Source organism: Rhamphochromis sp. 'chilingali', assembly GCF_963969265.1.
Source record: "Rhamphochromis sp. 'chilingali' genome assembly, chromosome: 13".
NCBI classification, from domain to species: Eukaryota; Metazoa; Chordata; class Actinopteri; order Cichliformes; family Cichlidae; genus Rhamphochromis; species Rhamphochromis sp. 'chilingali'.
In genome coordinates, this window is record NC_137940.1 from 26,648,716 (window position 1) to 26,662,647 (window position 13,932).

The 13,932-nt window shown below is 43.5% G+C and overlaps 1 protein-coding gene across 4 annotated transcripts in view; it reads right to left on the reverse strand.

The window, feature by feature from the left end:
* Positions 1-2,511: 2,511 nt before the first annotated feature.
* atrx (ATRX chromatin remodeler) overlaps positions 2,512-13,932 on the reverse strand; it is a 34,992-nt gene continuing 23,571 nt past the window's right edge. For all 4 annotated transcript variants that reach the window (XM_080900583.1, XM_080900580.1, XM_080900582.1 and 1 more), the window contains 5 exons: positions 7,596-7,745; positions 5,833-5,949; positions 3,460-3,555; positions 3,258-3,386; positions 2,512-2,751 (listed from right to left, as the gene is read on the reverse strand). In XM_080900583.1, the coding sequence (XP_080756709.1) occupies positions 2,527-2,751; positions 3,258-3,386; positions 3,460-3,555; positions 5,833-5,949; positions 7,596-7,745 (717 nt within the window). In that variant the 3' untranslated portion in view covers positions 2,512-2,526. The remainder of the gene's footprint in view (positions 2,752-3,257; positions 3,387-3,459; positions 3,556-5,832; positions 5,950-7,595; positions 7,746-13,932) is intronic.

Sequence of the window (13,932 nt, forward strand, 5' to 3'; positions counted from 1 at the left end):
CTCCTGTCTAATAAGGCATAACATGCAACGATCATCAAGGTGGAGCTAATCAGAGAGAACAAATGTGCAACCAGCATTCCTCTTTGTAAACTCAGCGAGGTGAATCAGTGGCAAGTACCGTAAATGTCGGGCTATAAGCCGCTACTTTTTGCACAAGCTTTGAACCCTGCGGCTTTTAGTCAGGTGCGGCTTTTCTATGGATTGTCCGTGATTTTTGTCATATCGTAAGACGATTTGTTTTGTGTGTTCCGCTGTTGTACGGCACTACGTTGCCTGGCGGAAGGATCGGGGTTCAAGAGTGGTATGTTAGTCACATGTCCGTCCGCCAGGCAACGCAGTGTCGTACGAAGTAGCGCGAAAAACAAACTTCAAAGTAGCGCTACGCGTTCAGCGGGAGTCGTGGATGATGAGCGGCGATAAACTTGCAAGTTATGCCCAAAAAGCAAGTTATGCCCAACTCCACCGGTGGATTCTGACAGCGTGGAAAAGTGTGAAAACATCCACGATCACCAACGGATTTTGAAGGGCTGGACTGCTGCATGATGGAGAGGAGGACACCGCCACGGCCCTTCTGAGGGTGTTCGACTCTGACACTGACAATGAGGATTTCTTTGGTTTTGAAAGTGACAACGAAGGAGAGAAGAAGAGTGGATGACGAAGCCATCATGAGCCTGTTTGTATCCGACACTGGAGAAGAGGACTTTGGTGGTTTTAGTGCGTAGGAAGAAGAGAAAGATGGTGGTGAATGACTGACTTTTCTTCTTGTTAAAGCTGTGTCACTGCACCTGAGCCTAAAAGGTAGGCCGAATCTATTGTTCTGGTGTGCTGTAGGTTATTGTTATGTACTACATGTGCAAATATGTACCCATAACTTGTTTTTCAAAATATTAATAAAAGTGATGTGTCTCCAAACAGCCATCTCTTTCCTGACAATTCCCTTTGTGCATATTCTCTTACATATGATAAGTCAACATTGAAACACCTGCGGCTTTTGGTCAGGTGCGGCTAATGTATGTACAAAACAGGATTTTCCCCTGATTTTAGCTTGTGCGGCTAATATTTAGGTGCGCTTTGTAGTCCGGGAAATACGGTACTTCAATCCCTTTAATTAAAAAAAAAAAAAAAAAAAAAAAAAAAAAAAAAAGACTCCAACACATGCACCGGTTATACTTTTGGTCACTTTATTAAATGTTATATTAAATACTTATCAAGATAATAGCAGATCAGATTCATGGCAAATCATGTTGGTGTATTCGCTAACGTAAGAACATTCTTAGACAAGGGCAAAAAACGTTTTCTACATTTATGAAATACACCTTGTGCAAACACAGGAGTCAATCGGAGAAGGCAAGTCGTCTCTCCGTGAGAAACGTTCATATTCCTCATGTTCAACAGCTACACCAGTTTAAGCATTTAGAAGCATGAATGTGCCAAAGTAGAATACAAGTAGTCTGGGGGCCTGCCTGGTGAGACTACAGTGTCCAGGAGAACATTTCTCACAAAGCAGAGGACACAAATCAGCCAGGTATAATAAGATTTCCAGCCTTTACTCTGTCAATCCCATCTGGAAACGCATATTTCAAACGCTGAAAGATGCTGAAAGGTAAAAGTTCTGGGCCCTCTGTGACACCTGGCTGAACCGCCTCCGCTTTGCGAGACCCGGCCTCTCACCCAGGCTCGGGGATCAACACAAGTGGAACGTAATGAACGAGACGCACGGTGCTATGCTAGACGACACGTGACAATGAGGGTGACGTTACAAAAGGGTCATAGGAACTGGCAGGCAGTTTCTGAACAACACAAGCATTCCGTTACCATGTTCAGCGACAACTAATGTAAACACTTAAAAGCATAATAGAAAAGATTCTCAACAAACCTCAAATCTTTACAGAGCTTTTTTTGTTTTGTTTTTTTAGCAAATCAATAAGGCCATATTTTTTTCCCCCAGTACCCCCCCCCCCTCCCCCCTTTTATCAGTTTCTCCCATCTTCCAAAAAGAAAGAAAGAAATAAAAAGCAGGACTTGCAGCACCAACAGCTGTCTGCTTTGCTAGATAAAGGTGGAGGAATCTACTGGAGTTCATCATCGTGTAGCGCTTTGCATCAGAGTCCTGTCACCAACAATACTGGTCCCACTCAGGTGTAGATAGTTAGGCATTTAAAACCGTATAAAAAAACTGAGCTGGAAATAATAAGGAAACCCTTTTTTTAAAAAGGGCAAATCAATACAATGCCTTAAAGCATTGGGGGTAAAACTTTAAATACATGAAAAATGAAGATATAGAACTTGAATAACATTAAGGCGGTATATACATTTTTTTCCCCCTCTCCTAACAGACATTTCACACAGTCATTTATACATTACATCCTCTCAGTGAGTTACAGAATAAAGCACTGAGAGTCTCTCTCACTTGAGGCTCCAGTGGACAGCAGTCCAGTCTCAGTCTCTCACCGACCCTCTGGCTCGTTGCATCTGTGTGTTTTGAGCTTCTTTTTTTTGGGGGGGGGGGGGGGGGGGGGGGAGGACCTACAGGCCCTTGGAGGGGCCAGGATTTTTGCCCATACCCTGATGGCCACCGAGGCCGTGGAGCTGCTGGTAGAGAGTGAGCAGGTCCATCTGGCTGAGCCCGCCGGCTCCCATCATGCCATTCTGCAGGGCCAGCTGGTTTAGGTAGCTGGCCTGATTGGCCATGGCCAGCTGCTGCTCCTGCACCTTCCTGTTGGTAATCAGCTTCTGCACGTACATCATCAACTGAAACACACAGACATTGAAAATTAACACAATTCAAAGGTAAAAAGTACACTTTGCCCTGTCACGGTTTAACACAATGACAACAATTATAGGAAGTAGTGAGGGTGGCAGTCCCTTGTCCTCGTTAAAACCCAGCTCAACAGCTGACATCAGAGGTCACATATAGTGGTGTCTCTGAGCTGTAGTCAAGGCTGAATCAGAGCTTTTAAGAGGTCAAACTGCCTCATGCTTTCACAGACAGACAGTAAACAGAGATACTACTCCCACGCTAACCTTTTTTCTTGGCTGGTGCAGGTAAACCAGTATAGCCCTCTCAGCACAAAATGTTGTGATGCACAGTGATATTATTGCCAGTTTTTGGCCTTTTGACTGTTTGGTCATAATGGATTAATTTACAAATTACCCTGTTTAACCACCATAGATAAACTAATGAAATTAAACTACTGTGATGACTTGTTGGCGTCATTCAGTTGTCTGTTCTGTCTCGTATACAGAGTGGCTCTTACCGACTGCTGCCTGTTGAGGACATCCCTGTAGATCGCTTCCCTGCGTTTAAGCTCTAGCTCCACGGTGGCCTGTCGCCCCAGAGCGGCAGCCTGGACCTGGTTCTCCGTAAGCGCTGGGTTCTCTTTCCACTGTGGTGAGAGGCAACAGCCATTAAAACATACAGTGATCCCTGTAAATGGAAAGTGATTTCAAAGACCTCACCACTCTGCTGATTATATCTTCCAGCGACTCCCGTGATAAAGACTTTAAAGCATTTGTAGCCTCGATGACTTTCTGTCGGCCCTGGTTTATGAGATCCTGAGCAAAAACAAAACAAGGCAGAGAGAATACACATGAGACGAAGGCAGGTGATCTTTGCTTGTATTCACTGTGTCGAGTACTTGGTGACCAACAGTAGAGCAATATATTCAGCTGCCTCTTCAGTGAGCCTCTCTCATCCATCACAACTCCCCCAGAATGTTAGTTAGTGTTAGTCCTTCCCTTTCAGCCATGATAGCACCAGTTCTCCACCTGCTCAGGAGCAGACCTCACAGCAAAGACCAACACATCCTCTTCAACCTCAGGATAACAGAGTGAATGTAGAGGCCGCTCTACATTCACTAGAGGTGCCTCTATTCACACATTCACACAAAATAATATCACCACTATGACTGATCAGCCTGTCTTTGGGGAAACAAGACAGGAAACCTCTGAGCTAGTTGGCTAATAGCAGCAGAACTTCAAAATAAAAGCAGGGACTCTCCCATAGGGCTGCTCGATTATGGCAAAAATGATAATCACAATTATTTTCACTGAAATTGAGATCACGATTATTTGACGATATTTATTTAACCCTTTAAGACCTACTATAGAACCAAGTCCACCAGAGCTTATATTTTTTTTTTTACATGCTGTAGTGCCATTTGTGGGAGCATTTCAAGTTGCTATACATCAATACAACTGTTATAGCCCATATTTTAATAATATGTATGCATTAAGTCCATAGTAATTACATAAATTGCAAAAAAGTGCAATAAACTAAAAAAAATTGAAAATCGCTTTTGTTTTGTTTACATATATTTCTACTTGGAGAAGTTTAAGAGGTTTATCCCTCAAAACTTTAAATACAATAAAGTTGCAAAAAATAGTTTCCCACCACAGGAAATTTATTTTGAGTGTCTTCATAGTTTTATTTTGGAGATACAGCAATTTTTATATACTGCAGGAAAAACAAAAAACAATCCTATGATGCAAATTTGCAAAGAAAACAGCATGTGCATCATTTCACTGTGGGAAGTGTTACGAACAGCTGATAGGAACGGCAAAGCCTGTTTCTGGAATATTATGTTTTTGTTCCTGCAAGCGCTTTTTATGCAATTTTTGCAAAGCTATATGTGGAACGAAACCGTGACCGAGGACAAGCTGATGGCATCAGATGTAAGTACAACTCCTCCGGTTTCATATGCAAAACAAATTATTGCGCTAGCTTACATGGTTCAGGTTCTACAGGGATTTAAAAATAGTTACGCAAAACGGAGCGTGCTGCTCTGACCGGCTTTAAAGGGTTAACAATGACTTTAAAAAAATAATATAAAATAGTGTGCAACACCACTGAAGTTTTTTTTTTTTTTAAACTCTCTTTTCAACCAACGGCAGTCACTCTCCTCTCCAAATAACTTCTGCTTAGCTTTCCGAGCTTCCCTCGGGTCCTCTTAATCAGCGGTCTCCAACCTTTTTTGCGCCACGGACCGGTTTATGCCCGACAATATTTTCACGGACCGGCCTTTAAGGTGTCGCGGATAAATGAGGGAGGGGCTAATAATCGGCGCAGTCATTTTTAATGATCGTTGAAAGCCCAGATCGTAATCGTGATTAAAATTCGATTAATTGAGCAGCCCTACTCTCCCAAACAGATGGCAAAGTGAACAAAACATTTAAAAGATCCCAGATATTGTACCCTATGTATGGTAATCTTCAAAATGCGTAACGTCAAAAGGTGAATCATCTCCATCTGTGCAGCTCCACAGAAATCCTTCTAGCTTATTATTTGTATTTACAGCCCGCACATTTACTGTAATGTTGAGTCTCACCACTTTCAGCAACAACCAACAAAAAAAAGAAAAAAACCTGTAACTGATTAGCTGTGCCCAGCACCGCACAGCAGACAGATAAAGTTTGCGACCGTCTAATACAACAGTGAAAACCAAAAGTAGTCTAAATATTAGATTTTCATTAATCGGATGACCTGATGCACATGAAAGCATGTGTCAGCAAAATCACTTTTGACCTCCAAAACCTGCTTTGCAGAGTCTACTGCTTTCCGCTTACATAATGTCTCATATGTGATTATTTAATTTATAAAGACAGCGTATAGTAGTTTAAATTTTAAACAAAAAGTTCTGTTCACTCCATCAGTTGTTGTGCATTAATAGCTGCAGACGTTGAGCAGCGTGGGGCAGAGTTGGGCTGATCTGCTACCAGGACTGCTGTCACAATTAGCTGTGGGGTTTGAGGAATGTGAGTCGCCATGCTGCGGGGGGAAGGAGCGGGACGGGTGTGAGGCAGCAGTGGTGACATGTGGAGCTCATTACTTACCTCCAGCTGCTGGTTGGTCATGGAGGGCAAAGCTCCAATGTTGTAGGTGAAGTAGCTGGGGTTGTTCATGTCCGCGTGAGCGTATGCCGTCTGGTAGTTGGTCCTCATGGACATACCCTGAGAGATGAAAGACAAGAGGAAGAGACAGAGGAGGGAGTGAGGAAGCAGAGGCTAATTACGCAGGTGTTAAGAGCCACTGAGGCCATGATGGGAAAAACTAAACAATCGGCGAGGCTGACGAGAGACGACGGCCCACTTTGTCTGTCATATTCAGTCGCACATTGATGTGATGAGGTCTTCACTTCATGTTGAGTCTTCATGAAGTTTTCATATCTACACAAATAACTCCAAAAGCAACAAGCTGTCCAACATCAGCCTGCTCCCGCAGTATTAAATATGTGTGTGAAAGTAGTGACCTGAAGTAAACAGTCTCGTCCCAGCAAAGGCCAGCAGGATGCCGATGTTTGTATGTAATTGAGTCTCTGCTGCAGATGGTTTTCCCGTGCCCTGTAATCTGGCCATCCGGTATGCGGGGGGGGGGGGGGGGGGGGGGGGGGGGTGTGTGTGTGTGTGTGTGTGTGTGTGTGTGTGTTGGGGGCCAGCAGGGATATTTGGACCTGGTCAGAGACAGGTGTGCAAACCTAAACAGTACAGAACTTTCAACACACATTAATCTACGCACACACACCTCTTTAACTTTAGCAGCATCCTCCGATGCTCTGCGCCTTTCATACGTTTTCACACAGACGGAAACCAAATCTAGCCTTTGCTTCCAAAATTCAGTATCTGAAATCTAAATTTATGGCATGAGCCTCGGTAAGCTTTGTACCAAGCTGAAGTCATCCCAGTGAGAACCAGGGCTCTTGGGTTCAATTTCGTTTTGGGCTCCCAATCGCATTCTCAGTTTTTCCCATTTCCCTGAGTTGCAAATGTGATATTCATACATGCAGCCCTCTCTAGCCGCCGCCAGGCCAAACCTTAAGTTGTGAAGACATTAGCAGAGCTTGGGTTACGTTCCAGTTGTTTCTCCTGCAAAGCAGGGCGTACAACACGATACCGAACAACCTCTTGATGATGATGGTGACCATTTCTGCTCTTTTGCTGAAAGACAGATCGAAGTGATGGGAACAGACCCCTCTCTTTACTGCGACTGGGAACCCTCTGTTCTCTTGAAAAGCAGAAGAGGCTCCAAGGGAAAATCAGCTTAAGGCATAGAGGGCAAAGAAGGGTAGAGTGTGTTGGAAAAATAATCATTAGTGTGAATTAGAATCTAGGATTACTCGAGGGGCGTAGAGGAGACCTGCTCTTGTTCTCTTACAATATACACATCTCAAAATAAACCCCACTAATTGCCCCACAACAGAGTGAAGGAAGAGGGGGGACAGTTATGTGTGTGAAGAGGACAGGAGTCCCTAAACCTCTGTGGTCTTACAGTAAGTAGCGCTGACACTGCTTAGACAGCCTTGGCGATTTGTACAGCAGCTCACTAGCCTGATGGTGGGCCAAAATGACCATGAGCAGAGCAAGGGGGAGCCTCTGTCATCTGCTTACTCTGAGTGATGAGAGGATTATACAGATCCAACACTAACTCGCACATCTTGACAAACAAAAGCGGGGCCCTGGTTCACCTCACACATTACTGTCAATGTTCTGGAGAGTGACAGCCCCGAGGCCTAAGTGCTGTACACGTGGCCCTTTGATTTTGGATCTGGTGGATTTGCTGGTGCGCGTCTGTATGCATGCGTTTTCTGCTCGCCGCCTACCTTTTTCTCTGCTTCATATTCAGCCCAAGCAGCCTTGCGGTCCTCCTCGCTCAAGGCTTCCTCCTCCTTGTGGTCCAGCAGAGAGTCGTGCTCGTGGTAACACACAATCTGGTCCTTATTGTTCTGCAGCATCTCAGCCAGAAAGGGATCCTACATCAAGGAAAGATGAGAAAAAAAATATGGTCACGGTGGGTTTGAAATCATCATCATTAGAGGGGAAGGAAAGATTACTGTGGAGGAGCCACAGACCTCTTGAGCACTAAAGGTTCCTCTATATTCAGACCGCAAAGTACAAATCCTTTTTTAATTACAGAGGATTTCATGTGATGTGCAAAGAATGCAGCAAGAATACCCATGAACAGAGGTGCATATTTGCTGGATTAAAACAATGTGTTTCTCAATAAAAATGTTCTGTGAGCTCCAAACAGCTCTCTCTCTTTTTAAAAAAAAAATAAAAAAAAATCTTTTGCTTAATTGGCAGTTTTTCAACATTCACTTGAAATTAACTTGTTACATTCAAAAGTTTCCATAAGCTCCATCCTTCTGTCTTTATCCACTGACCTGTGATGTCCCTGAATGGTCAATCTTCAAGACTTTTCTTTAAACTCAGCAACATTATCATCCACCTTACTCCTTACGGTTATTCCGATGACCTGGTCTGCAATTAAATATGGCCAGCAGCTCACAAGACTTTTTTTTTAAATTTGGAAACAAGAACACTCTTTTCTCCTAACCCCGTGGTTAAACTAGAAAACAAAACGCATGTGGACTCATCAAAGTGGCTACACCAGATCCATCATCCATACAAAGTGTACATGGTCTTTTTACACAGAAGCCATGAAGCATTTATACAGGAAATGACTAGCATGTGCACTTATGTTGCCAGTAGCGCTACCAGCTACCAGTTCCTTTGAATAAAAGAGCGCACACACCAAAATTGACATTGCAAACTGCTGCTACGCGATGCAATTTAGTGTTTTTTCTGTTTGTCACGCATTTGACTCTGAATATTTGTCACCTATGATTTAACTGCAACAGCTATATGGAGTTCAATTAGGGTCAGAAGTTTTATGCATGTGAAAAAGTGATTTGAAACTAAAATTCTAAGTTTTAAAGAACAGCAGCTCAAACAAAAGAGTAACCCTCAGATTTTTGACACTGCCCCCTAGTGACAGTAAACAGCTACAACCTGTAGACAACAGTGCAAAGCTGTGAGTTGGCTCTGCAAACCATGCTAAGCCCAACTTTCACAGGACTGGCTACAGGCGACAACCCCAAGTGAAGCCTGGCCATCTTGTTTTGACTGTGACCCACTCAAAGTGGATTCATTCTGTTGCACACACACTACCAAAGCAATGTGCATTTCATGAGAGAATTAAGAGTTAAAGGACTACAAACAAAATAACGTATGGTTAAATGTCACGTTGAGCAGTCAATAATATCATTTTTTTTTTAAACCAACATTTTAGCCCCTTAAAAACAGAAAAGGTTCCAGATGCAATGCTAATTTTTCTCTACAGCACCTTGAATCTGCTTTTTTTGCAGAAACCTCTTAAGTTACTAAAATTCAAAAAACACCAACACTACATTTAAGGCATCAAATCTTCTCTTAAAGCAGATTAGCACGCGCTCAAATGTCAAACAACTCCAACAGTGACCTGAACGCACAATTCAAGAAAACGTGGAAAATTCTGTTGATACCAAAATAAAAAGATAAATACATTTATTTTTTCAGCACATGTGTTTTGAGGTTTCCATGGCTACACTGTTATTGAAAACAATACCTGTGAAAAATTAAGAGTTGGGCCAGGCTTCGCTCACACAAACATGGTTTAAATTACTCTCTGTGCAGCATGTTTGCTTTTCTTTGTCTCAACTTAGCTTTACATTAAACTGGAACCTTGCAATCTGGAGACGTCATACAGAAGTTGCATCATTTCAGCTCCACACGAGCCAATTCAGAGGGGCTCGGCCCTCCTCCCTTGCTCTTCGTGCTCTCAAGCTAAACAGTGACAATGGGTGAGACGACACAAACAAAATTAATCATCAATATAGTTAGCAGTAAGGAAAAGGAGGGTAAAAACAAAAAAAAACTAAAGCCCCCAGAAACAAACGATAAAATTAATAGCGGATTGCAACCATTTCAAAATAAAAAGAAGAAGAGTGGTAATATGCAAGAGCCTCCCTGACTTCAGAGAGTAAAAAACAGGTGGCTGAAACAGGTAGAAGCAGACTGGGACACAGTGTTTCTCAACCCTGCACACCACAGCCTCCAACACTTGGATCCTGAAGCCAATTGTGCTCCTCATTGACATGTGTTTATGTTTCCCAGCCATCACACTCAATCAGGACAAAACCAGGCCACCCCTGAACAACCAGACATTTCAGAGCAGCAGCACAGGCAGCGATTCAACTGCTGCTTTACTCTCTAATTAGGACATAAAAGCACAGAAGAGCCCGTTGGTCTGACTTGGATAAAAGACACCCATCATGGTTTGTTCTGCCAAAATAAGTCCGCATGAGGTCAAATAAAGGTCACAATCAAGGCCACAACAAACACTTGGGATGCAGCATGCACGGCTCAAACAGCAGCATTTTACCGATTTAAACACCAAACTGAGTCTAGTGGTAAAGCTTTTATCTCGCTGCTGCCTTGTCTGAAGGGCAGATAGCAAAAGGTACACAACGACTGCTGACAGCTTTGCATCAGTCCTTAAAAGAATTAAAACCAACACACACCCTGTTTTCTCTGCTTAAAAAGAAATATTACTGCTTTGCTGAACAGAAACATGATTTTGAAATTACCCCGAAGGTTTAGGTGGCAAGAAGAAAAAACAAAGCTACCATCTGAGCGTGTAGAGAATGTGAGGTGTTTTTATCCAAATGAATGAAAGAGGAGTTTTTCTGACTGCTGGTCGAGTAACGGGTCAGTGGAGCTGCAGGTCAAATGACAGTATAGGCGCTCCCACTGGAACACTGTGCATTCTGGGATACCCAAGTAATCCCTACCAGCAGTGGCTCTGGGGTGGTCCGGTCCATCTCCCATCCTAGTGCTATGTGTGCGTGTATCCTGAGGCGGCACTAATGACTGTAGGTAACCTGACCTATGCTATTGTCATCTGTATGGAGCTGTATGTGGAAGACTATCAATTTACTGCAGGGAGGTTGAGGCAAAAGACTGCGGGTGGGGGCAGATGCTCAGAGTGGGCGGTAAATCAGCCAATTCAACTCCATTTGAATGTTTTCTCCCTTTTGAGAAAAGCACAGGGGAGACATTTGGTGCGCGTTTGCTTAGACGCAGCACTGGAGGTGGCAGGTAATGTCTGCAGGCGACCTCTAGACGTTCCTCAGTTAGGACACAAACTGCTCAATCGTAAGAAGATCCTGATAATCAGATGTTTCAAATCCAAGTACAGGAAGAGCCTCTGTAAATGCAAACGGAACCAGTACTTTCATTAGAACCTGCATGGTCTACTTACCAAACAAGGCTTTCACTAAATTTACCAATGCATGAGAACCTTTCCCAAGGCATGCATCCTTTAAACCAAATACTTGCACATGTATAAAAACAGCTCTCCTGCCAACAGTTCACAAATTATGTAAAGGAGCTTTCAAACGTGGCTGCCTCACACATCACAAAGATGAAAACTTGGGAGTCCATATAAGTGGGCCTCATGTAGACTTTACTACTTGGCACAGAAGCCTACGTATGCTTTACAAACAGATTTTAGGTGGCGCTTAACTGTAAAGAGGTATGATGCCATTAAAGTGCCGCCTACATAACAGGCAGCAGTTCTTTGGCCACATTATCAACTTTCTGAACATTTTCAAGCATGTTAACTCCATTTCCAAACTCCTAAGCGATCAGTTAATATGTTGACAATGAGGTTTCTATTATACCTGTCATTGCCACAATAGTAAGCCTCCACCAAGCCATAAAATATGAAGGATGAAAAGGGAAAAGGTTTAACACTTAGACAAGAAAAGAAAGCAGCAGAGCAAAAGAAATTCTCAGTTGTTCAGTTACAACAACTATTCCCAAATTGTGCACGAGTTTTTAATGCACTGGCATGGCTGTGTGTGTGTGTGTGTGTGTGTGTGTGTGTGTGTGTGTGTGTGTGTGTGTGTGTGTGTGTCACAAACTGCTTTTGACACACAGGTGCATCGGCCATAGCAACTAAGGGGTCTAAAGCAGGATCGCAACAGCAGGAATGTGAAGGTATGGGATATTTCTAATACCTAAACATTAAGTCCAGTCAAAACTCTCTCTCCCCACCAGCTGCACATAAGTGACACACAACTCTACCAACCTGCACTAAACAGTCTCTTCGCACAAATGTGCTCAACTGCTGCTCTTGTACCTGACATCAGGAGGCCGCCCCTGCCCATGTTGTTTTTACACCCTCTGGGGCCTAAACACAAGTCAGAGGGTTTATCTAGCTGTCAGTCAATTAACAAAGAAACAAAAATCATGCATGTCATAAAGGGCTAAAAAAAGACAAACATACCACATTCCAATAAAAACAAGCCTCAGCTAGCAGCAGTGAAGGGTTCGCTACAGGAGACAGCCAGCTGGAGCGGAGGGTTGAGAGGGGGGAGATGAGAATATAAAAATAGGAATCAGTCTCTGAACAAGCCTGAGGTGAGAAACGGGTGGGAGACGAGAAGAGGCAGACTGCTGCTCTTTTCAGATTCATTCATTGGCTCCAAAGTCTCGCTACAGTCAGAATAAAGATGCCAATGCACTTTGATCAAACAGCTCTCAGGTCAGTCAAACAGTTTCAGTCTCAAAATCTGGAGTAGAGAGAAAGACTTTATGCTGTTTCACACGGTGATTTGTAAGCTGTGGGGTGATGAGAAAACAAGTGCAACTCTATGAATGACTGATCAGTCTCAAATGAGTCACCTACTGCTATGGCAGGGATAGCTCAGTAGGTAAAGTGGTCGCCCCATGATCGGAAGGTCGGCGGTTCGAATCCACTTAACGGCTACCCTGAGGTACCCCTGAGCAAGGTACCGTCCCTACACACTGCTCCCCGGGCGCCTGCTTAGTGGGCTGCCCACTGCTTCACTGAGTGAATGGGTCAAATGCAGAGAAAAACAAGTAATTTCCCCATGGGGATCAATAAAGTATCCATTATTATTATTATTATTATTATTATATAAATCATACCGAGAAGGATTGATCATAGAAAAGACAAATAAGTCGGAGTCTCTAAAGGTGGTCCCAAACAATCAGAGTATAGCAACAGAGGTCTGATGATGACTTCTGATTCTCCCCACCACCACCTGCAACCACTTAATTTCTTGCTGTAACTATAATTAGTGCTCTCTCTACATCAAGCTCAGGCATGTTTTCTAAAAGCAGGCAAAAAGCACTCTGGGAAGTAAAAGAAACAGTTTATCCAAGGAGAGATCGGCCTAACTGAGGGCAGGTAATTTACAACAACAGCATCACAAAGGACCTCTGTAAACTACCGATCATTCATGTAATGCTTGAAGACTATCTGAGGGAGATTTCCCCCCCCCCCCAAGGTCAAAAGTGACTTCCTACCTCTAATGAGACAAGCATGGTGTGCTTTATAGCTCCAGTCTATACTGTAGTTTAGGCACAGCCTGCCCACGGCCTTTCAGCGTTCCTAGCAGAGCCTAATGACCACTGTAGCCATGACCTGCTGAGAGCACGCCAGCCGGGCCGAGAGCGTACAATGCAGAGCACGTCTGCACGAGATGCTGGAGACTTTTATAAAAATTGTTCAAAGACTACCAACATAACTTTAAGTACAAGTGGTAGCATGTTAGATGGAAGTGTGTGATGAACAGGAAGTAGGCAAGAGTGTCTCAGAAAGAGATGGGTGGAGAGCAAAAAATCTCATGTCTGGGCTGAGAGGGCCTTCTTTGTCATTAGCGGGAAGCACGCCTGCTTCCTTTGTCTCCAATTAGTTTTTCTGAAGACTAGAGAGCCATCTTTAAGAGTGGGGTTTAAATAATGACCTTTCATCATGCAGGGGGAGGCCAGGGGGCGAAAAAAGAAAAACAACTTTACTGAGTTCACTTTGAACATTTGGAGGTAGAGAGGCGAGTCATAGTAGCAGATGGTCACAAAGATGGCAGAGAAAAGAAATGGCGTGGATGGAAGAGAGAGTGGGAACATGAGTAAAAGTGCAACTATAGGTACAGTATGAGGGTTGAGGTAAGGTCAAGTTAAATAAATATCCATAACAAAGCTTTGCAGAAAAAAAGAGCTAAATATCAGCTTCTCTGCGACCCAAGTCTTTTCTGCGTGGAAAAAAAACCCTGCACTTCACAGTGTGAAGAAATGGAGGAAAGAAAGTAC